The sequence below is a fragment of the Silurus aristotelis genome, assembly GCF_946808225.1.
Source record: "Silurus aristotelis genome assembly, chromosome: 15".
NCBI classification, from domain to species: Eukaryota; Metazoa; Chordata; class Actinopteri; order Siluriformes; family Siluridae; genus Silurus; species Silurus aristotelis.
This window is the reverse complement of record NC_139588.1, coordinates 9,239,192-9,263,219: the sequence shown is the minus strand read 5'-3', so window position 1 is coordinate 9,263,219 and position 24,028 is coordinate 9,239,192. Positions and strand designations below refer to the sequence as shown.

General features: G+C 41.4%; 2 protein-coding genes across 2 annotated transcripts in view; both read left to right on the top strand.

Annotated features, from left to right (window-relative positions):
• LOC310738371 (ciliary microtubule-associated protein 2-like) overlaps positions 1–24,028 on the top strand; it is a 365,395-nt gene that overhangs the window by 21,423 nt on the left and 319,944 nt on the right. The gene's annotated exons all lie outside the window — the stretch shown is intronic.
• Positions 119–5,937, top strand: LOC310738392 (uncharacterized protein). Its single transcript, XM_083563380.1, has 2 exons — positions 119–1,224; positions 2,972–5,937. Exons 1-2 carry the CDS (start codon positions 941–943, stop codon positions 3,216–3,218), a joined length of 531 nt encoding a protein of 176 aa, XP_083419506.1. The 5' UTR covers positions 119–940; the 3' UTR covers positions 3,219–5,937.

Below are 24,028 nucleotides of genomic sequence, written 5' to 3'. Positions count from 1 at the left end.
TAAGCCACGCCTCTACAGAGCACGGATTGGCCGGTGGTGCGTCTATTACGCCTTCTCCAGTTGTTGCGTCTGGGCTTGTTTATCCAATAGGAATCGAGGAGGACAATCGGACCATTGCCTCAGGGACCACCTGAACAGATCAAAGAAAAGAGCGCGTGGGTTCTGCAAGATATAGAAGGAAATATATTATATACAATATCACAGAATATTAAAATTAATACATTCATGCATGATGTCATAATGGCCCATTTTTCACTTTGAAACATTTGTAAAATATGTAGTTTTTGAAGTGCAACGTTAAAGTCGGTGTTTGTTTGAAGCTAAACGCGCGCGCGCGCTCGTTCACCATGAAGAAACGTGGTGTGGGAAAGAAAAAAAGCGCGTGCGTTGCGGGAAAACAGCAGGGTGGGGCGAATGTTCACTAGTGCACGCGCGCACACACGCGCACGCACACGCACGCACACACTCGGGCTAGTGTGTAACGGTACTACATGATAGACACACATTGATCACCTACATGAAGCGAGGGAGGACGCAACCGGAAGACTGAATGAACAGCATCTTTCAGCTTCCCATTTTCTTTTTCTTTTCTTCTTTTTTTTTTTTTTCCGAAAAACCGTAATAAATCGGAATGATGGTTTTGCGCACGAGAGGACTTTTTTTTTTGGACTCGTCATGAGATCTTATCAAGGGAAACCATCTCGAGAAGCAGATTGTAGCCTTAACAAATTGTGAGGAGGAGAAAAAAATAAAGGAAGAAAGTAAAAAAAAAATCTGGATGAGATGGGATTTTGCAACTTTTAAGGAACTTTTTAAGGAGCTTGCGCGTGCGTGCGTGCATGAGAGAGAAAGAGTAAAGAGTGTGTGTGTGTGTGTGTGTGTGTGTGTGTGTGTGTGTGAGCGAGCGTGAGAGACAGGAGCCCTGGGTTAAAGTTTGGAGATGCCTTCTCTGCATCATGGAGCCGTGTTCGTTGGGGTCTTCCTCATTGTCACCGGCGGCTCGACCGCCTTCCTCACGTCCAGCCAAAGCCGCCTGCAGGCGTTCAGCCTGTGCTGCGTGGTGCTCGGCGCAGTCATGCTCATTCTCGGCCTCTTTTGGGCAATGAACGGAAAGAGTCGGCAGGGTTCCTACACGAACGAATACACACACGACTACGGGCATGTGCTGTTCAGCCCCCCGCCCGGGAGCCACTTCCCGGAGTCCCAGTCTGTCTTCTTGCACAGGTAAACATACAGTATATCTTTCCCTACAATCATGTCCCAAATGTCCACTGTACCCTCTCTTATGCATGCTTGCATTGCACTGCACCTCCATTGATTAATTTCAATAGTGAGGTTTTTTTTCATGCACAAAATAACAATCAACACAACAAACTGAGGACTGGGAAAGATGATGATTACAGAATAAAGGTTTTGGTTAATAATAATCCTGAATGCAAAATAAAAAAAATAAATTAAAATAAGGTTAATGTTCTTTGAATGCACGTGCACTTAATTTGCTGTACAACCACCTGAATTAGAAATTCTTGGACAGCAGAAAGCTCTGTCCACTGAAGTAACTATGTAGATATAAAATGAGTCTGAATATTAAAAAAATAAAAAAATAAATAATAATAATAATAATAATAAAGAGAGAGAGAAAGGTCCACACTTTATTTTTTATTTTATTTTATTATTATTTATTTTTTTTTACAACTGATGGCATCTTGTATATTTATTTGTCTGTCTAGGAACATGCACCTTTCATTATCTAGCATGAAATGCTGTTTGGATTGATTTAGGGATTGATTGCACTTGTAAGCATTAGGCATTTTTATCTATTGAGGTGTGCCATATACTTTAGCAAGAACTCTAAGATGAAAAATGAGTTGGGCAGAAGCTATAAAAAAACTGGCCATGCATTGTTTACGATTTGATGGCATAATTATTTTAAATGCAACCTTGATGTTGAGGATAATGTCTCTGAGAAATTAAATAATACAATGAGGAGTATTGTTCCCTTATTGAACAAACTCATGAGAACCTCCAAACTCACAAATGTAAAGGGTCATGGGAGTCACTACAAACCCTTTTGTAATTCACTCAACTGGAAACCATTTTCAACATCAGTTTATGTATTTATATTCCCTGAAAGCAAAAATCACGGTTTGTGCGCCACCTAGTGTAAACCTTATAATACCACTTATATATCATAAAGAGTTGGAAATAATTCTCTAACCAATTATATATCTAAAATAGCTTCATTAAACACAGATTCATTTAAGCATTTAGTAAATGTCTTTTCTGAAAGAAAAATGAAGCATAAATTGATTATGAAAATGTTAATAACTGATTTGGACATGTTGAGTCGGAACTGGTTTACGCTTATTGAATGTGTGTCAGTGTCAGATCTGATCATACAGTTGGCCAAATGACTACTCAACTAAAATTCCTCACAGTCCAAGTGTTGAAAAAGATGGTTACTTGAATTCCTGCTGTAGAGTCACCCAAATGAGGATGGGTTCCCCTTTTGAGTCTGGTTCCTCTCAAGGTTTCTTGCTCATAACATCTAAGGGAGTTTTTCCTTGCCACAGTCGCCATGGCTGCTCATCAGGGATAAATGCCCACCATTCACCTTGACTGTTGATTTCTGTAAAGCTGCTTTAAGGCAATGTCTGTTGTGAAAAGCGCTATTGAAATAAACTTGACTTGACTTGACTAGAGGACATGACTGTAAAAAATATACTTTGATTCGGAACCAATCTTTAATCTGAAATATTCTCTATTGATATTAATCCCAGTTTATCCTTAACTGTTTATTTTTAGAGCTGCATATAAATTCGTCTGAGATTTGCACTTAAATTTGTCCTTTTTTATGTTTAAGTATCATAAATCCAGGTTCGCGTTCTGACAACGTTTAAAAGAACGCAATCTTATGAGCATGTATATCTGAATGTGTGTGTTTGTGTGTGTCTTTATGTAAATGTTTAAGGACTTTGGAAAGGCAAAGACGAGGGCTGTACAGCGAAGATTTCGACTATCCTCCCATGGAGCCGACATGTTTCAGCCCAGCTGCTCGAGGGCCACCACCCCACTGGGAGATGGAACCTCCACCTCCATACGAAGTGGCCATCAAGACTACATGTAGCTCCACGAACATGCGGCGCAGTTACTCTGACACGCTTTTGCCCACCGAGCCACTCTTTAGTCGCTCCCGTGAGATCAGCTTCGAAGTATAAGGCTTGCTTTGCCAGTGAGCCATTAGGCTGCACCCAATCGCTGCAGCCACCAGCTGGCAGGAAGCATGGCTTATCCAGAGAACCTAGATTCCAAGTGTGCTTCAGAAACCTCATACTGAAGCTCCTCATCACTAGGAGTTCTTTATAAAATGGAAACGTCCATATGAGTGTCTAAAATCTGCAGTTTCCCCCAAAGCTATAGATTGCTCAGTATTTTCACAACTGGCAGTGGAACTGAGGTCATTTTGCCCATTGTCTCCCTGCAGCCACTGCTATTTTGTTCCATACAAGTTACATTATACACATTACTGACTTTACACTACAAACATGCATACTTCTACCCTTTTACAAATTCCTCACAAGCATGAATCACATTCATTTCTCGACAAACTCGAGAACAGTACTCGCTGCTTATGGATGTCACATACTATATTGCAACTCCTGGACTCATGAAAATAAGATCTCTTGCACAATCGGAACTCATCAATGTAAGCACCAGCTCATGAGACGAAAACAGAGAAAAGGCCTGGCTATATATGCAAAGCTTCTAGTTGCTCCTGGTGGTTTGAGAGGAGATTTTATGCCTTGTCAGTATCTTATGCAGAAAAGACTGGTTGAAGCTGGAGTCGTAGGAAATGACACCAGATAAAAAAATGCAGCTCTATCGAAAAGCACACTGACAGTGGCAATAGTGAAATGGCTTGTTGCATTGGACTCAACTGCTAACATGGTGACAAGAGCCATAAGGATGTATCTCTTCATTTGGGTGCTTACAGAGAATTGACAGACTATGTCTTACAGGAAACACTTGCTATTAAGCGCAACATCAAACCAGAGCGTTATTTGGTTTGTCACTAGTGACCTTTGTGTCCCCCGGAGGAAACTGACAATCTAAGAAACATTGATTTGTGATGTAATGTAAGTATTGAATGCCTCACTGATGTGATCACGGATGACCACAGTGCATTAGCTGGTTTAATATTACCTTGGACTCTTCTTGTTTGTAACATTATAAATCAAGGCATTTTCATTGATTGCTTTCTCTGCCTCGAACCAAAGTGACATTAAAATGATGTGCCTCCATTAAATACAGATCGGGGCCTTTAAATGAAGGTACTTTTGCACTATACAATATAGGATATGCACGATGTACGTGGTTTACGTGCATGTACCCAAAGATTATTACATAAGACAATTAATATTGTTTTTTGTTTTGTTTTTTAAACAAAATGTCAAGTGTTTATTTGTTTTTAAAAAATAAAGTACAGCAAAAAATAAGTATATATTGTCATTTACAATTTAAATATACATAAAATATAATATAGCAAACATCAAAATTAGGGGAAAAGTGGGATCTCTGTGATTTTGATTACTGCTACCAGAAGGGCTGGTTTGTGTATTTCATGAACCCCTGAGTGAAAGACCACTCTGTGTGTGGAAATGACTTTGATCAATAAAGATACAAGAAAATGTCCAGTACCTCACATAATCATTTTATACAACCATAATGACCAGAAAAGCCTCTCAGCATACACACAAAACATCACGTCTTTGGGGAATATGGGTTTCAACTAGAACTGTAACTAACGATTATTCCGATTAATCGGACGATTGTTTCTAATGAATCGATTAATTTTCTTGTTGTTATTAGATGTTTTGCTTATTATAACTATATAAATACCAAATTCATGGTATTTATGTACAAAAATGTACTTTAAAAAAACAAAAAGCCACATATTGAGTTTAATTATCTTTCATTTCGACATTATAAAGCGTATAGTAGCTGCTTGTTGTGGCGTGCATGTGGGATTTCTCCTTTGAACAAATTCACTCATGCTGGGTTCTTTTTTAAATAAATAAATAAATAAACAGTATTTGAATATGCAAGGAGAATCCATTTGTGTAAATCAACAATTGTATTGTATTTTAAATGGCAAGTTTACAACCATGCTTAAAAAATATAATAAAAAATGTTCTATACAATTTTTGGTTAAAAGAAATACACAGATATTTTGTCCCATTTGTAAAGATATAAGCATCTAAATTATATAATTAAATTTTGTATAATAATTAAATGATATATACATAAATAAAGTATATTTAAAAGTAATATAAAAAAAACAAGCATTTAAACATAATAAAGCTGCAGTAAATCACGTTTGAAAGCAGATCAGTTACTGTTGTAGTAAACAAATACTATAAAAGTAAATGGAACGCAGAAACGTAGCAAATTAACAGGCTTAATTAAAAAGAAGAAATGTGGAAAAAATATGCACTTGTTTACAAATGCATAATCATTCACTAAAAACCACGACAGTGACTACAAATGTAATTGTTTACTGCTGCTGTTATTTGCTGCTTCTAGATTTAGTGTTTGTTCGCACTGGTTGAATTAAATCCGTCACCATGTCACGAGTGAACTGATTGCGCAATCTGCTGCTCACGAGCCACGACAGAACAGATCCAGTGCGACTGTGCAGAAGTTACAAACAAACAGTTCAATAACACATCATTAAACTGTACCATTTCCACATGATGATGATTCTACAGTTTTTACTTACCGTGCTCATGTTTCACCTTCATCCATGACACCAGTATGTTTTCTTTTCACGTGCTCGTGCATCACTGTGATACTTCCATGCAACAGAAGCTCCGCCTTGCATAACTTCCAAGTACCATTTTCTTTGTTGCGTTTAATATAAAATGCTTACATGCCTTGGATGACTTGAGACGCGCACTTTTTTCTGCTGCCGGTTGACCCTTGGCTCTGTTATCTTGCAGTCACGCTAAATGACTGTAGTGTCGTTCGCCATCTTCAGGAGCTTGACAGAGGGTTTTTTAGAGGTGCAGTCATTTGACTGTGTCAAGTGGATGAAGAGTGGAAAGTCGGTTGGATCAGATGACATACCAGTAGAAGCATTTAGATGTTTAGGAGAGATGGCAGTTGAGTTTTTAACCAGATTTTTCAACAAGATTTTGGAAGGTGAGAGAAGGGGTGTGCTGGTACCGATCTTTAAGAATAAGGGAGATGTGCAGACCTGCAGTAACTACAGGAAAATAAATTTGATCAGTCACACCATGAAGTTCTGAAAGAGTAGTGGAAGCCAGGCTGAAAGAAGAGGTAACCATGCGTGAGCAATAGTATGGTTTTATGCCGAGTAAGAGCACCACAGACGCATTATTTGCTTTGAGAATGTTAATGGAGAAGTATAGAGAAGGTCAGAAGGAGTTGCATTGTGTGTTTGTGGATTTAGAAAAAGCGTACAACAGGGTGCTGAGAGGAGAGGAGTTGTGGTATTGTATGAGGAAGTCAGGTGTGTCAGAGAAGTATGTGAGGGTGGTGCAGGACATGTATGAGGACAGTGTGACAGCAGTGAAGTGTGCAGTAGGAACGACAGACTTGTTTAAGGTGGAGGTTGAACTGCATCAAGGATTGGGTCTGAGCCCTTTACCGTTTGCAGTGGTGATGGACAGGTTGACGGATAAGGTCAGACAGAAGTCTCGGTGGACTATGATTGTGATTTGTAGTGAGAGTAGGGAGCAGGTTGAGAAGAGCCTGGAGGTGGAGGTACATGCTGGAGAGAAGGGGAATAAAAGTCAGTAGGAGTAAGACAGAGTACATGTGTGTGGATGAGAGGGAGGGCAGTGGAGTGGTGCGGTTGCAAGAAGAAGAGGTGGTGAAGGTGGAGGAGTTCAGGTACCTTGGGTCAACAGTGCAAAGAGAGTGTGTTAGAGAAGTGAAGAAAAGAGTGCAGGCAGGGTGGAGTGAGTGGAGAAGAGTGACAGGAGTGATTTGTGATAGAAGAGTATCTGTGAGAGTGAAAGGGAAAGTTTATAGGACTGTGGTGAGACCTGTGATGTATGGTTTAGAGATGGTGTAGAGCATTGAGTAAAAGACAGGAGGTGGAGCTGGAGGTAGAAGTGCTGAAGATGTTGAGGTTTTCATTGGGATTGACAAGGATGGACAGGATTAAAAACGAGTTTATAAGAGGGACAGTGCATGTAGGACATTTTGGAGGCAAGGTGTGGGAGGCAAGATTGAGATGGTTTGGACATATGCCGAGGACGGACATGGGGTACATCTGTAGGAGAATGCTGAGGATGGAGCCGCCAGGAAGGAGGAAAAGAGTAAGGCCAAGGAGGAGGTTTATGGATGTGGTAAGGGAAGACATTGGTTTGAAAAAGGCAGATGTAGAGGAGAGAGGGTATGGAGACAGCCGAAAGAAGAAGGAGAAGAAGAAGAAGACTGCTGCTTAATGATTGGCTGATTAAATAACTGCATGAATCTGCAGGTGTTTCTAATAAGAGGACAGTTAGTATATGTTAAACAGAAGGTACTACAGCATTATGGGTTATATTTCTTTGGTTTTGTCTACATAATGATCGTTAATTAATTCATTTACATGTACAAGAAATTAGATACATGTAGATGTTAATCAAAAAGATAATAATTATAAATATACATTTCGATAACTCAGACTTGAAGAAACAAATACATAGATTCAAACAGGCCGAAGTCCAGACAATTTTAGGATTTAAAACATCAATATTATCATTTAAATTTACATTTGTGGCATTTAGCATTTGTCCAGAGCGATGTTTAGACAACATGGTGCAGTGCAAGGAGTGATAAGGTCTCTGAGGTAAGAGGGTGCTGACCCATTTTTGATCTTGTAGGCAAGAATCAGTGTTTTGAATCTGATACATGCAGCTACTGGAAGCCAGTGAAGGGAGCGCAGCAGTGGGGTGGTGTGGGAGAACTTATGCAGATTGAACACAAGTCGTGCAGCTGCATTTTGGATCATCAAGGGAAAGAACAGATGAGTTGAATGTCATCTGCATAGCAGTGGTAAGAAAACCCATGTCAGGATATGACTTCACCAATGAAGTGGGTATAGAGGGAGAAAAAGAGGGGACTGTGTACTGAGCCTTGTGGGACACCATAGGTGGCAAAGGTACACACATCCTTTACTTAAGTAGAAGTACAGATACTCCTGTTTTAAAATACTCGGGTAAAAGTTGAAGTACTGATTAAACTTTTTTACTTAAGTGAAAGTAAAGAAGTTTTGGCTCTGACATGTACTTAAGAAAAAAGTAGTTATTACTGCTACCTGTGTTAGCTGTTAACTGGACCGCACATCATATAGATAGATAGATAGATAGATAGATAGATAGATAGATAGATAGATAGATAGATAGATAGATAGATAGATAGATAGATGGATAGATGGATGGATGTGATAGCCTAGTGGGTTAATGTCAGTATCCCCACAAGGATGAGTTTGAGAGTTTGATTCCTGGTCGAGCTGGTTGCTGTGTTGCTAAATAAAACTTTTGGACCTTGTCCCCTCTGAAAACATTTCAATTCTGTCCTTTCTGTGTTGGATCAATCTTGATTGATGATCTTGATTTCCTGGTCTTTAATGAAAGATAGGGTTAGGATAGGATCCCTATAAGATAGGATAGGGACATGCTTCCCAGTCTGGTCTCTTCCATGGTTCAGTGTGTTAAGGCTAGTGCCTCGTTGATGGTGAAGATCAGGGTTTGAATCCTGCTTTCTGCCTGCTAGTTGCGATGTAGATTATGTTCCTGCTTCCTAAATCTTTTTTTAGCTTTATATTCTTGTGTTGATGGTTTAAAGGTAGATAGACCTGCTCTAAACAACCTTCCTGCCTAGTCTTCCCTGATGGTTCAGTGGGTTAAATCAGGTTTCTTGCTTTTGGTGGGGTTCAGGGTTCGAATCCTGCTTTTTGTCTGCCAGTCACGATCAGGATTCACTTCCTACATCTTTCTTTAGCAATATATTTTTGTTTTTAATGGGTTAAAAAAGAAAGATAGACCTGCTCTAAATACGCGTCCTAGCCTGTCCTCACCAATTGGGGTTAGTGGGTTAAGGCTGGTACTTTGTTAATGTTGGTGGTCAGGGTTCACACCTGGCTTTCTGTCTGCTAGTCATGCGGTAGGTTAAATTTCTGACTCCTATATCTTCTTATTCTTGTTTTGATGGGTTAAAAAGAAAGATAGACCTGCTCTAAACAAGCTTCCCGGCTGATGGTTCAGTGGGTTAATGCTGGTGCCTTGCTAATGGTGTGAATCAAGGTTTGAATCCTGCTTTGTCCCTGCTAGTCACGTTATGGGTTTGCTTCCTATGTCTGTCTTTAGCATTATATTCTTGTGTTGATGGTTTAAAAGAAAAGATACAACTGCTCTAAACAATCATTGCAGCTGGTCCTTCCCGATGGTTCAGTGGGTTAAGACTGGTATTTCGCTATTGGTGGCGTTCAGGGTTCGAATCCTGCTTTCTGTCTGGTCTAAATTTCTTGCTTTGGAGCCTGAAACAAACGATAAACCCCCCAAAAAAAGAAGGTGTCTTGTGGGACTTGATGGCTTTGCGATAAAAGCCTTGCCTCTGAGCTCAGAGGTTGCTGGTTCGAATCTGGCTTGTCCCCACACTGGGTAAGCTGTGTGGAAAGTAGTGTCTGGTGGGCAATGAGGTAGTTGGCTGTGAATAATGGTTGCTTCACAGCCTCAGAAAAAGTGAGGGTGATAGGTTTTTGTGAGAATTTTTCCCCTATATATGCAAAACTAAGTCGACACTTTTTTGAACATTTTTGCTTCATAACTCCCTGTTTTCAGCTTCTCAGACACCGGGGGGGCAGATGCCCGGATATTGCCCCCGCCTTCAGGACACGCCCTCCGCAACCACATCCAACCTTCCACGCAGCCATTTCTGACACCTTTCTCACTACGGCCACCCGAACTCTCCACACGCTTAACTTTGAGCTCTGGCCGGGGTTTGAACCGGCAACCTCTCAATCTAGAGGTAAAGCTCTTCCAATTGAGCCACAGGATCTCCTACAAGAAGCTGATTTTTAGGTCCTTTTTTGGTTCTTTTTAAAAACTTTTTAAACAATTTAAAGGAAAACTAAGGGGTTGGAATCGATCCGGGTGAGTCAGATAGCAGCGACCACTTCACTGACCATTACACCAACACAGGAGAGGCAAACAAGCCTTTGCTTATTTGACCCTTGGCTTTTCTATAGTTAGGAGACCAGTGTTTTCTCTTAGATCATGATGGTAGAGGGTCAAAACCTCTCCTTCCTGTACAATCTCTCAGTAACTCGAAGTCTATGAAAAGTGACTCAGGTACAAGAACCACATCTCCAACACCTGCACCACTAATATACCATGATTTGCCAGCAACCAATTTTAAAGATCTTTTATTGTCCTGTTTTTAAAAACTTCTTATAATGTTCAATATGAAACTAGAGGTAAGAATCGAAACAGGGAAGTCTTTCATCATAGATCACTAATGGCTTTACTTCAAAACTCAAAACTTTGTTAGACATGTAAGTAAGCAGGAAAGACAGAGACAAAGACAAAGAGACACAGTTTTAGAAAGAGTGAGAAACAAATAGAGAGACAGCAATAGAGAGACATATACAGTGAGACAAAGATAGCGAGATATAGCCACTTCCTGTTGGAAGTGTTTATCCCGAGCGACTCTTAATGATCTCATTTACTAAATGAGCAGTAGTGAGTTAAGTGCTTGCTCAGGTGCCCAAAACTGGCAGCTTGGAGGTGTTAAACATGTATCATATTTACAGCATGTGTTATATATGTAAGCATATGTACAGTGATTCAATATAAAGGCTATATCAGTGCAGAGATGTGTGGACATCATTTAGAGACAGACTGACTGACTGACTGACTGACTGACTGGCAGACAGACAGACAGACAGACAGACAGACAGACAGACAGCTAGATAGATAGATAGATAGATAGATAGATAGATAGATAGATAGATAGATAGATAGATAGATAGATAGATAGATAGATAGATAGATAGATGTGATAGCCTAGTGGGTTAATGTCAGTATCCCCACAAGGATGAGTTTGAGAGTTTGATTCCTGGTCGAGCTGGTTGCTGTGTTGCTAAATAAAACTTCTGGACCTCGTCCCCTCTGAAAACATTTCAATTCTGTCCTTTCTGTGTTGGATCAATCTTGATTGATGATCTTGATTTCCTGGTCTTTAATGAAAGATAACTCCACCAAAAAAAAAGGCACTTCTGTGGTAGCTCAGTGGGTTAAGGCTTGTGCCTGAACATGGTCCTTAATATAGTCCACGCTGGTGATAAGGTTTCAAAGCGAGTCCCACATGCCTTCTTTCTTACTGCGCTGGCATGAAACAAAGTATGAACCCTCCAAAAAGCACACATGCTTTTCAGCAGTGGTCGCTCAGTGGTTTAAGGCTTGTGCCTCATCTAAACATGCTTCCCAGTCTGGTCTCTTCCATGGTTCAGTGGGTTACGGCTAGTGCCTCGTTGATGGTGAGGATCAGGGTTTGAATCCTGCTTTCTGCCTGCTAGTTGCGATGTAGATTATGTTCCTGCTTCCTAAATCTTTCTTTAGCTTTATATTCTTGTGTTGATGGTTTAAAGGTAGATAGACCTGCTCTAAACAACCTTTCTGCCTTGTCTTCCCTGATGGTTCAGTGGGTTAAATCAGGTTTCTTGCTTTTGGTGGGGTTCAGGGTTCGAATTCTGCTTTTTGTCTGCCAGTCACGATCAGGATTCACTTCCTACATCTTTCTTTAGCAATATATTTTTGTTTTTAATGGGTTGAAAAGAAAGATAGACCTGCTCTAAATAAGCTTCCTAGCCTGTCCTCACCAATTGGGGTTAGTGGGTTAAGGCTGGTACTTTGTTAATGTTGGTGGTCAGGGTTCAAACCTGGCTTTCTGTCTGCTAGTCATGCGGTAGGTTAAATTTCTGGTTCCTACATCTTCTTATTCTTGTTTTGATGGGTTAAAAAGAAAGATAGACCTGCTTTAAACAAGCTTCCCGGCTGATGGTTCAGTGGGTTAATGCTGGTGCCTTGCTAATGGTGTGAATCAGGGTTTGAATCCTGCTTTGTCCCTGCTAGTCACGTTATGGGTTTGCTTCCTATGTCTGTCTTTAGCATTATATTCTTGTGTTGATGGTTTGAAAGAAAAGATACAACTGCTCTAAACAATCATCGCAGCTGGTCCTTCCCGATGGTTCAGTGGGTTAAGACTGGTATTTCGCTATTGGTGGGGTTCAGGGTTCGAATCCTGCTTTCTGTCTGGTCTAAATTTCTTGCTTTGGAGCATGAAACAAACGATAAACCCCCCAAAAAAAGAAGGTGTCTTGTGGGACTTGATGGCTTTGTGATAAAAGCCTTGCCTCTGAGCTCAGAGATTGCTGGTTCGAATCTGGCTTGTCCCCACTCTGGGCAATCTGTGAGGAAAGTAGTGTCTGGTGGGCAATGAGGTAGTTGACTGTAAACAAAGGCTGTGAATAATGGTTGCTTCACAGCCTCAGAAAAAGTGAGGGTGATAGGTTTTTGTGAGAATTTTTCCCCTATATATGCAAAACTAAGCCGATACTTTTTTGAACATTTTTGCTTCATAACTCCCTGTTTTCAGTTTCTCAGACAACGGGGAGGCAGATGCCCGGATATTGCCCCCTGCTTCAGGACACGCCCTCCGCAACCACATCCAACCTTCCTCGCAGCCATTTCTGACACCTTCCTCACTACGGCCACCCGAACCTTCCACACTCTTAACTTTGAGCCCTGGCCGGGGTTTGAACCGGCAACCTCTCAATCTAGAGGTAAAGCACTTCCAATTGAGCCACAGGATCTCCTACAAGAAGCTGATTTTTAGGTCCTTTTTTGGTTCTTTTTAAAAACTTTTTAAACAATTTAAAGGAAAACTAAGGGGTTGGAATCGATCCGGGTGAGTCAGATAGCAGCGACCACTTCACTGACCATTACACCAACACAGGAGAGGCAAACAAGCCTTTGCTTATTTGACCCTTGGCTTTTCTATAGTTAGGAGACCAGTGTTTTCTCTTAGATCATGATGGTAGAGGGTCAAAACCTCTCCTTCCTGTACAATCTCTCAGTAACTCGAAGTCTATGAGAAGTGACTCAGGTACAAGAACCACATCTCCAACACCTGCACCACTAATATACCATGATTTGCCAGCAACCAATTTTAAAGATCTTTTATTGTCCTGTTTTTAAAAACTTCTTATAATGTTCAATATGAAACTAGAGGTAAGAATCGAAACAGGGAAGTCTTTCATCATAGATCACTAATGGCTTTACTTCAAAACTCAAAACTTTGTTAGACATGTAAGTAAGCAGGAAAGACAGAGACAAAGACAAAGAGACACAGTTTTAGAAAGAGTGAGAAACAAATAGAGAGACAGCAATAGAGAGACATATACAGTGAGACAAAGATAGCGAGATATAGCCACTTCCTGTTGGAAGTGTTTATCCCGAGCGACTCTTAATGATCTCATTTACTAAATGAGCAGTAGTGAGTTAAGTGCTTGCTCAGGTGCCCAAAACTGGCAGCTTGGAGGTGTTAAACATGTATCATATTTACAGCATGTGTTATATATGTAAGCATATGTACAGTGATTCAATATAAAGGCTATATCAGTGCAGAGATGTGTGGACATCATTTAGAGACAGACTGACTGACTGACTGACTGACTGACTGGCAGACAGACAGACAGACAGACAGACAGACAGACAGACAGACAGACAGACAGACAGACAGACAGACAGATAGATAGATAGATAGATAGATAGATAGATGTGATAGCCTAGTGGGTTAATGTCAGTATCCCCACAAGGATGAGTTTGAGAGTTTGATTCCTGGTCGAGCTGGTTGCTGTGTTGCTAAATAAAACTTCTGGACCTCGTCCCCTCTGAAAACATTTCAATTCTGTCCTTTCTGTGTTGGATTAATCTTGATTGATGATCTTGATTTCCTGGTCTTTAATGAAAGATAACTCCACCAAAAAAAAAGGCACTTCTGTGGTAGCTCAGTGGGTTAAGGCTTGTGCCTGAACATGGTCCTTAATATAGTCCACGCTGGTGATAAGGTTTCAAAGCGAGTCCCACATGCCTTCTTTCTTACTGCGCTGGCATGAAACAAAGTATGAACCCTCCAAAAAGCACACATGCTTTTCAGCAGTGGTCGCTCAGTGGTTTAAGGCTTGTGCCTCATCTAAACATGCTTCCCAGTCTGGTCTCTTCCATGGTTCAGTGGGTTACGGCTAGTGCCTCGTTGATGGTGAGGATCAGGGTTTGAATCCTGCTTTCTGCCTGCTAGTTGCGATGTAGATTATGTTCCTGCTTCCTAAATCTTTCTTTAGCTTTATATTCTTGTGTTGATGGTTTAAAGGTAGATAGACCTGCTCTAAACAACCTTTCTGCCTTGTCTTCCCTGATGGTTCAGTGGGTTAAATCAGGTTTCTTGCTTTTGGTGGGGTTCAGGGTTCGAATTCTGCTTTTTGTCTGCCAGTCACGATCAGGATTCACTTCCTACATCTTTCTTTAGCAATATATTTTTGTTTTTAATGGGTTGAAAAGAAAGATAGACCTGCTCTAAATAAGCTTCCTAGCCTGTCCTCACCAATTGGGGTTAGTGGGTTAAGGCTGGTACTTTGTTAATGTTGGTGGTCAGGGTTCAAACCTGGCTTTCTGTCTGCTAGTCATGCGGTAGGTTAAATTTCTGGTTCCTACATCTTCTTATTCTTGTTTTGATGGGTTAAAAAGAAAGATAGACCTGCTTTAAACAAGCTTCCCGGCTGATGGTTCAGTGGGTTAATGCTGGTGCCTTGCTAATGGTGTGAATCAGGGTTTGAATCCTGCTTTGTCCCTGCTAGTCACGTTATGGGTTTGCTTCCTATGTCTGTCTTTAGCATTATATTCTTGTGTTGATGGTTTGAAAGAAAAGATACAACTGCTCTAAACAATCATCGCAGCTGGTCCTTCCCGATGGTTCAGTGGGTTAAGACTGGTATTTCGCTATTGGTGGGGTTCAGGGTTCGAATCCTGCTTTCTGTCTGGTCTAAATTTCTTGCTTTGGAGCATGAAACAAACGATAAACCCCCCAAAAAAAGAAGGTGTCTTGTGGGACTTGATGGCTTTGTGATAAAAGCCTTGCCTCTGAGCTCAGAGATTGCTGGTTCGAATCTGGCTTGTCCCCACTCTGGGCAATCTGTGAGGAAAGTAGTGTCTGGTGGGCAATGAGGTAGTTGACTGTAAACAAAGGCTGTGAATAATGGTTGCTTCACAGCCTCAGAAAAAGTGAGGGTGATAGGTTTTTGTGAGAATTTTTCCCCTATATATGCAAAACTAAGCCGATACTTTTTTGAACATTTTTGCTTCATAACTCCCTGTTTTCAGTTTCTCAGACAACGGGGAGGCAGATGCCCGGATATTGCCCCCTGCTTCAGGACACGCCCTCCGCAACCACATCCAACCTTCCTCGCAGCCATTTCTGACACCTTCCTCACTACGGCCACCCGAACCTTCCACACTCTTAACTTTGAGCCCTGGCCGGGGTTTGAACCGGCAACCTCTCAATCTAGAGGTAAAGCACTTCCAATTGAGCCACAGGATCTCCTACAAGAAGCTGATTTTTAGGTCCTTTTTTGGTTCTTTTTAAAAACTTTTTAAACAATTTAAAGGAAAACTAAGGGGTTGGAATCGATCCGGGTGAGTCAGATAGCAGCGACCACTTCACTGACCATTACACCAACACAGGAGAGGCAAACAAGCCTTTGCTTATTTGACCCTTGGCTTTTCTATAGTTAGGAGACCAGTGTTTTCTCTTAGATCATGATGGTAGAGGGTCAAAACCTCTCCTTCCTGTACAATCTCTCAGTAACTCGAAGTCTATGAGAAGTGACTCAGGTACAAGAACCACATCTCCAACACCTGCACCACTAATATACCATGATTTGCCAGCAACCAATTTTAAAGATCTTTTATTGTCCTGTTTTTAAAAACTTCTTATAATGTTCAATATGAAACTAGAGGTAAGAATCGAAACAGGGAAGTCTTTCATCATAGATCACTAATGGCTTTACTTCAAAACTCAAAACTTTGTTAGACATGTAAGTAAGCAGGAAAGACAGAGACAAAGACAAAGAGACACAGTTTTAGAAAGAGTGAGAAACAAATAGAGAGACAGCAATAGAGAGACATATACAGTGAGACAAAGATAGCGAGATATAGCCACTTCCTGTTGGAAGTGTTTATCCCGAGCGACTCTTAATGATCTCATTTACTAAATGAGCAGTAGTGAGTTAAGTGCTTGCTCAGGTGCCCAAAACTGGCAGCTTGGAGGTGTTAAACATGTATCATATTTACAGCATGTGTTATATATGTAAGCATATGTACAGTGATTCAATATAAAGGCTATATCAGTGCAGAGATGTGTGGACATCATTTAGAGACAGACTGACTGACTGACTGACTGACTGACTGGCAGACAGACAGACAGACAGACAGACAGACAGACAGACAGACAGACAGACAGACAGACAGACAGATAGATAGATAGATAGATAGATAGATAGATAGATAGATAGATAGATGTGATAGCCTAGTGGGTTAATGTCAGTATCCCCACAAGGATGAGTTTGAGAGTTTGATTCCTGGTCGAGCTGGTTGCTGTGTTGCTAAATAAAACTTCTGGACCTCGTCCCCTCTGAAAACATTTCAATTCTGTCCTTTCTGTGTTGGATTAATCTTGATTGATGATCTTGATTTCCTGGTCTTTAATGAAAGATAACTCCACCAAAAAAAAAGGCACTTCTGTGGTAGCTCAGTGGGTTAAGGCTTGTGCCTGAACATGGTCCTTAATATAGTCCACGCTGGTGATAAGGTTTCAAAGCGAGTCCCACATGCCTTCTTTCTTACTGCGCTGGCATGAAACAAAGTATGAACCCTCCAAAAAGCACACATGCTTTTCAGCAGTGGTCGCTCAGTGGTTTAAGGCTTGTGCCTCATCTAAACATGCTTCCCAGTCTGGTCTCTTCCATGGTTCAGTGGGTTACGGCTAGTGCCTCGTTGATGGTGAGGATCAGGGTTTGAATCCTGCTTTCTGCCTGCTAGTTGCGATGTAGATTATGTTCCTGCTTCCTAAATCTTTCTTTAGCTTTATATTCTTGTGTTGATGGTTTAAAGGTAGATAGACCTGCTCTAAACAACCTTTCTGCCTTGTCTTCCCTGATGGTTCAGTGGGTTAAATCAGGTTTCTTGCTTTTGGTGGGGTTCAGGGTTCGAATTCTGCTTTTTGTCTGCCAGTCACGATCAGGATTCACTTCCTACATCTTTCTTTAGCAATATATTTTTGTTTTTAATGGGTTGAAAAGAAAGATAGACCTGCTCTAAATAAGCTTCCTAGCCTGTCCTCACCAATTGGGGTTAGTGGGTTAAGGCTGGTACTTTGTTAATGTTGGTGGTCAGGGTTCAAACCTGGCTTTCTGTCTGCTAGTCATGCGGTAGGTTAAATTTCTGGTTCCTACATCTTCTTATTCTTGTTTTGATGGGTTAAAAAGAAAGATAGACCTGCTTTAAACAAGCTTCCCGGCTGATGGTTCAGTGGGTTAATGCTGGTGCCTTGCTAATGGTGTGAATCAGGGTTTGAATCCTGCTTTGTCCCTGCTAGTCACGTTATGGGTTTGCTTCCTATGTCTGTCTTTAGCATTATATTCTTGTGTTGATGGTTTGAAAGAAAAGATACAACTGCTCTAAACAATCATCGCAGCTGGTCCTTCCCGATGGTTCAGTGGGTTAAGACTGGTATTTCGCTATTGGTGGGGTTCAGGGTTCGAATCCTGCTTTCTGTCTGGTCTAAATTTCTTGCTTTGGAGCATGAAACAAACGATAAACCCCCCAAAAAAAGAAGGTGTCTTGTGGGACTTGATGGCTTTGTGATAAAAGCCTTGCCTCTGAGCTCAGAGATTGCTGGTTCGAATCTGGCTTGTCCCCACTCTGGGCAATCTGTGAGGAAAGTAGTGTCTGGTGGGCAATGAGGTAGTTGACTGTAAACAAAGGCTGTGAATAATGGTTGCTTCACAGCCTCAGAAAAAGTGAGGGTGATAGGTTTTTGTGAGAATTTTTCCCCTATATATGCAAAACTAAGCCGATACTTTTTTGAACATTTTTGCTTCATAACTCACTGTTTTCAGTTTCTCAGACAACGGGGAGGCAGATGCCCGGATATTGCCCCCTGCTTCAGGACACGCCCTCCGCAACCACATCCAACCTTCCTCGCAGCCATTTCTGACACCTTCCTCACTACGGCCACCCGAACCTTCCACACTCTTAACTTTGAGCCCTGGCCGGGGTTTGAACCGGCAACCTCTCAATCTAGAGGTAAAGCACTTCCAATTGAGCCACAGGATCTCCTACAAGAAGCTGATTTTTAGGTCCTTTTTTGGTTCTTTTTAAAAACTTTTTAAACAATTTAAAGGAAAACTAAGGGGTTGGAATCGATCCGGGTGAGTCAGATAGCAGCGACCACTTCACTGACCATTACACCAACACAGGAGAGGCAAACAAGCCTTTGCTTATTTGACCCTTGGCTTTTCTATAGTTAGGAGACCAGTGTTTTCTCTTAGATCATGATGGTAGAGGGTCAAAACCTCTCCTTCCTGTACAATCTCTCAGTAACTCGAAGTCTATGAGAAGTGACTCAGGTACAAGAACCACATCTCCAACACCTGCACCACTAATATACCATGATTTGCCAGCAACCAATTTTAAAGATCTTTTATTGTCCTGTTTTTAAAAACTTCTTATAATGTTCAATATGAAACTAGAGGTAAGAATCGAAACAGGGAAGTCTTTCATCATAGATCACTAATGGCTTTACTTCAAAACTCAAAACTTTGTTAGACATGTAAGTAAGCAGGAAAGACAGAGACAAAGACAAAGAGACACAGTTTTAGAAAGAGTGAGAAACAAATAGAGAGACAGCAATAGAGAGACATATACAGTGAGACAAAGATAGCGAGATATAGCCACTTCCTGTTGGAAGTGTTTATCCCGAGCGACTCTTAATGATCTCATTTACTAAATGAGCAGTAGTGAGTTAAGTGCTTGCTCAGGTGCCCAAAACTGGCAGCTTGGAGGTGTTAAACATGTATCATATTTACAGCATGTGTTATATATGTAAGCATATGTACAGTGATTCAATATAAAGGCTATATCAGTGCAGAGATGTGTGGACATCATTTAGAGACAGACTGACTGACTGACTGACTGACTGACTGGCAGACAGACAGACAGACAGACAGACAGACAGACAGACAGACAGACAGACAGACAGACAGATAGATAGATAGATAGATAGATAGATAGATAGATAGATAGATGTGATAGCCTAGTGGGTTAATGTCAGTATCCCCACAAGGATGAGTTTGAGAGTTTGATTCCTGGTCGAGCTGGTTGCTGTGTTGCTAAATAAAACTTCTGGACCTCGTCCCCTCTGAAAACATTTCAATTCTGTCCTTTCTGTGTTGGATTAATCTTGATTGATGATCTTGATTTCCTGGTCTTTAATGAAAGATAACTCCACCAAAAAAAAAGGCACTTCTGTGGTAGCTCAGTGGGTTAAGGCTTGTGCCTGAACATGGTCCTTAATATAGTCCACGCTGGTGATAAGGTTTCAAAGCGAGTCCCACATGCCTTCTTTCTTACTGCGCTGGCATGAAACAAAGTATGAACCCTCCAAAAAGCACACATGCTTTTCAGCAGTGGTCGCTCAGTGGTTTAAGGCTTGTGCCTCATCTAAACATGCTTCCCAGTCTGGTCTCTTCCATGGTTCAGTGGGTTACGGCTAGTGCCTCGTTGATGGTGAGGATCAGGGTTTGAATCCTGCTTTCTGCCTGCTAGTTGCGATGTAGATTATGTTCCTGCTTCCTAAATCTTTCTTTAGCTTTATATTCTTGTGTTGATGGTTTAAAGGTAGATAGACCTGCTCTAAACAACCTTTCTGCCTTGTCTTCCCTGATGGTTCAGTGGGTTAAATCAGGTTTCTTGCTTTTGGTGGGGTTCAGGGTTCGAATTCTGCTTTTTGTCTGCCAGTCACGATCAGGATTCACTTCCTACATCTTTCTTTAGCAATATATTTTTGTTTTTAATGGGTTGAAAAGAAAGATAGACCTGCTCTAAATAAGCTTCCTAGCCTGTCCTCACCAATTGGGGTTAGTGGGTTAAGGCTGGTACTTTGTTAATGTTGGTGGTCAGGGTTCAAACCTGGCTTTCTGTCTGCTAGTCATGCGGTAGGTTAAATTTCTGGTTCCTACATCTTCTTATTCTTGTTTTGATGGGTTAAAAAGAAAGATAGACCTGCTTTAAACAAGCTTCCCGGCTGATGGTTCAGTGGGTTAATGCTGGTGCCTTGCTAATGGTGTGAATCAGGGTTTGAATCCTGCTTTGTCCCTGCTAGTCACGTTATGGGTTTGCTTCCTATGTCTGTCTTTAGCATTATATTCTTGTGTTGATGGTTTGAAAGAAAAGATACAACTGCTCTAAACAATCATCGCAGCTGGTCCTTCCCGATGGTTCAGTGGGTTAAGACTGGTATTTCGCTATTGGTGGGGTTCAGGGTTCGAATCCTGCTTTCTGTCTGGTCTAAATTTCTTGCTTTGGAGCATGAAACAAACGATAAACCCCCCAAAAAAAGAAGGTGTCTTGTGGGACTTGATGGCTTTGTGATAAAAGCCTTGCCTCTGAGCTCAGAGATTGCTGGTTCGAATCTGGCTTGTCCCCACTCTGGGCAATCTGTGAGGAAAGTAGTGTCTGGTGGGCAATGAGGTAGTTGACTGTAAACAAAGGCTGTGAATAATGGTTGCTTCACAGCCTCAGAAAAAGTGAGGGTGATAGGTTTTTGTGAGAATTTTTCCCCTATATATGCAAAACTAAGCCGATACTTTTTTGAACATTTTTGCTTCATAACTCACTGTTTTCAGTTTCTCAGACAACGGGGAGGCAGATGCCCGGATATTGCCCCCTGCTTCAGGACACGCCCTCCGCAACCACATCCAACCTTCCTCGCAGCCATTTCTGACACCTTCCTCACTACGGCCACCCGAACCTTCCACACTCTTAACTTTGAGCCCTGGCCGGGGTTTGAACCGGCAACCTCTCAATCTAGAGGTAAAGCACTTCCAATTGAGCCACAGGATCTCCTACAAGAAGCTGATTTTTAGGTCCTTTTTTGGTTCTTTTTAAAAACTTTTTAAACAATTTAAAGGAAAACTAAGGGGTTGGAATCGATCCGGGTGAGTCAGATAGCAGCGACCACTTCACTGACCATTACACCAACACAGGAGAGGCAAACAAGCCTTTGCTTATTTGACCCTTGGCTTTTCTATAGTTAGGAGACCAGTGTTTTCTCTTAGATCATGATGGTAGAGGGTCAAAACCTCTCCTTCCTGTACAATCTCTCAGTAACTCGAAGTCTATGAGAAGTGACTCAGGTACAAGAACCACATCTCCAACACCTGCACCACTAATATACCATGATTTGCCAGCAACCAATTTTAAAGATCTTTTATTGTCCTGTTTTTAAAAACTTCTTATAATGTTCAATATGAAACTAGAGGTAAGAATCGAAACAGGGAAGTCTTTCATCATAGATCACTAATGGCTTTACTTCAAAACTCAAAACTTTGTTAGACATGTAAGTAAGCAGGAAAGACAGAGACAAAGACAAAGAGACACAGTTTTAGAAAGAGTGAGAAACAAATAGAGAGACAGCAATAGAGAGACATATACAGTGAGACAAAGATAGCGAGATATAGCCACTTCCTGTTGGAAGTGTTTATCCCGAGCGACTCTTAATGATCTCATTTACTAAATGAGCAGTAGTGAGTTAAGTGCTTGCTCAGGTGCCCAAAACTGGCAGCTTGGAGGTGTTAAACATGTATCATATTTACAGCATGTGTTATATATGTAAGCATATGTACAGTGATTCAATATAAAGGCTATATCAGTGCAGAGATGTGTGGACATCATTTAGAGACAGACTGACTGACTGACTGACTGACTGACTGGCAGACAGACAGACAGACAGACAGACAGACAGACAGACAGACAGACAGACAGACAGACAGACAGACAGACAGACAGATAGATAGATAGATAGATAGATAGATAGATAGATAGATAGATAGATAGATAGATGTGATAGCCTAGTGGGTTAATGTCAGTATCCCCACAAGGATGAGTTTGAGAGTTTGATTCCTGGTCGAGCTGGTTGCTGTGTTGCTAAATAAAACTTCTGGACCTCGTCCCCTCTGAAAACATTTCAATTCTGTCCTTTCTGTGTTGGATTAATCTTGATTGATGATCTTGATTTCCTGGTCTTTAATGAAAGATAACTCCACCAAAAAAAAAGGCACTTCTGTGGTAGCTCAGTGGGTTAAGGCTTGTGCCTGAACATGGTCCTTAATATAGTCCACGCTGGTGATAAGGTTTCAAAGCCAGTCCTACATGCCTTCTTTCTTACTGCGCTGGCATGAAACAAAGTATGAACCCTCCAAAAAGCACACATGCTTTTCAGCAGTGGTCGCTCAGTGGTTTAAGGCTTGTGCCTCATCTAAACATGCTTCCCAGTCTGGTCTCTTCCATGGTTCAGTGGCTTAAGGCTAGTGCCTCGTTGATGGTGAGGATCAGGGTTTGAATCCTGCTTTCTGCCTGCTAGTTGCGATGTAGATTATGTTCCTGCTTCCTAAATCTTTCTTTAGCTTTATATTCTTGTGTTGATGGTTTAAAGGTAGATAGACCTGCTCTAAACAACCTTTCTGCCTTGTCCTCCCTGATGGTTCAGTGGGTTAAATCAGGTTTCTTGCTTTTGGTGGGGTTCAGGGTTCGAATTCTGCTTTTTGTCTGCCAGTCACGATCAGGATTCACTTCCTACATCTTTCTTTAGCAATATATTTTTGTTTTTAATGGGTTGAAAAGAAAGATAGACCTGCTCTAAATAAGCTTCCTAGCCTGTCCTCACCAATTGGGGTTAGTGGGTTAAGGCTGGTACTTTGTTAATGTTGGTGGTCAGGGTTCAAACCTGGCTTTCTGTCTGCTAGTCATGCGGTAGGTTAAATTTCTGGTTCCTACATCTTCTTATTCTTGTTTTGATGGGTTAAAAAGAAAGATAGACCTGCTCTAACCAAGCTTCCCGGCTGATGGTTCAGTGGGTTAATGCTGGTGCCTTGCTAATGGTGTGAATCAGGGTTTGAATCCTGCTTTGTCCCTGCTAGTCACGTTATGGGTTTGCTTCCTATGTCTGTCTTTAGCATTATATTCTTGTGTTGATGGTTTGAAAGAAAAGATACAACTGCTCTAAACAATCCTCGCAGCTGGTCCTTCCCGATGGTTCAGTGGGTTAAGACTGGTATTTCGCTATTGGTGGGGTTCAGGGTTCGAATCCTGCTTTCTGTCTGGTCTAAATTTCTTGCTTTGGAGCATGAAACAAACGATAAACCCCCCAAAAAAAGAAGGTGTCTTGTGGGACTTGATGGCTTTGTGATAAAAGCCTTACCTCTGAGTTCAGAGGTTGCTGGTTCGAATCTGGCTTGTCCCCACACTGGGTAAGCTGTGTTGAAAGTAGTGTCTGGTGGGCAATGAGGTAGTTGACTGTAATTAAAGGCTGTGAATAATGGTTGCTTCACAGCCTCAGAAAAAGTGAGGGTGATAGGTTTTTGTGAGAATTTTTCCCCTATATATGCAAAACTAAGTCGATACTTTTTTGAACATTTTTGCTTCATAACTCCCTGTTTTCAGCTTCTCAGACAACGGGGGGGCAGATGCCCGGATATTGCCCCCTGCTTCAGGACACGCCCTCCGCAACCACATCCAACCTTCCACGCAGCCATTTCTGACACCTTCCACACTCTTAACTTTGAGCCCTGGCCGGGGTTTGAACCGGCAACCTCTCAATCTAGAGGTAAAGCTCTTCCAAT

Excerpts from the sequence above, each read along its gene's own strand:
- LOC310738392 (XM_083563380.1), top strand. The coding sequence starts at position 941 with ATGCCTTCTCTGCATCATGGAGCCGTGTTCGTTGGGGTCTTCCTCATT. Across the intron at positions 1,225-2,971 it reads CAGTCTGTCTTCTTGCACAG|GACTTTGGAAAGGCAAAGAC; the intron begins GTAAACATACAG and ends TAAATGTTTAAG.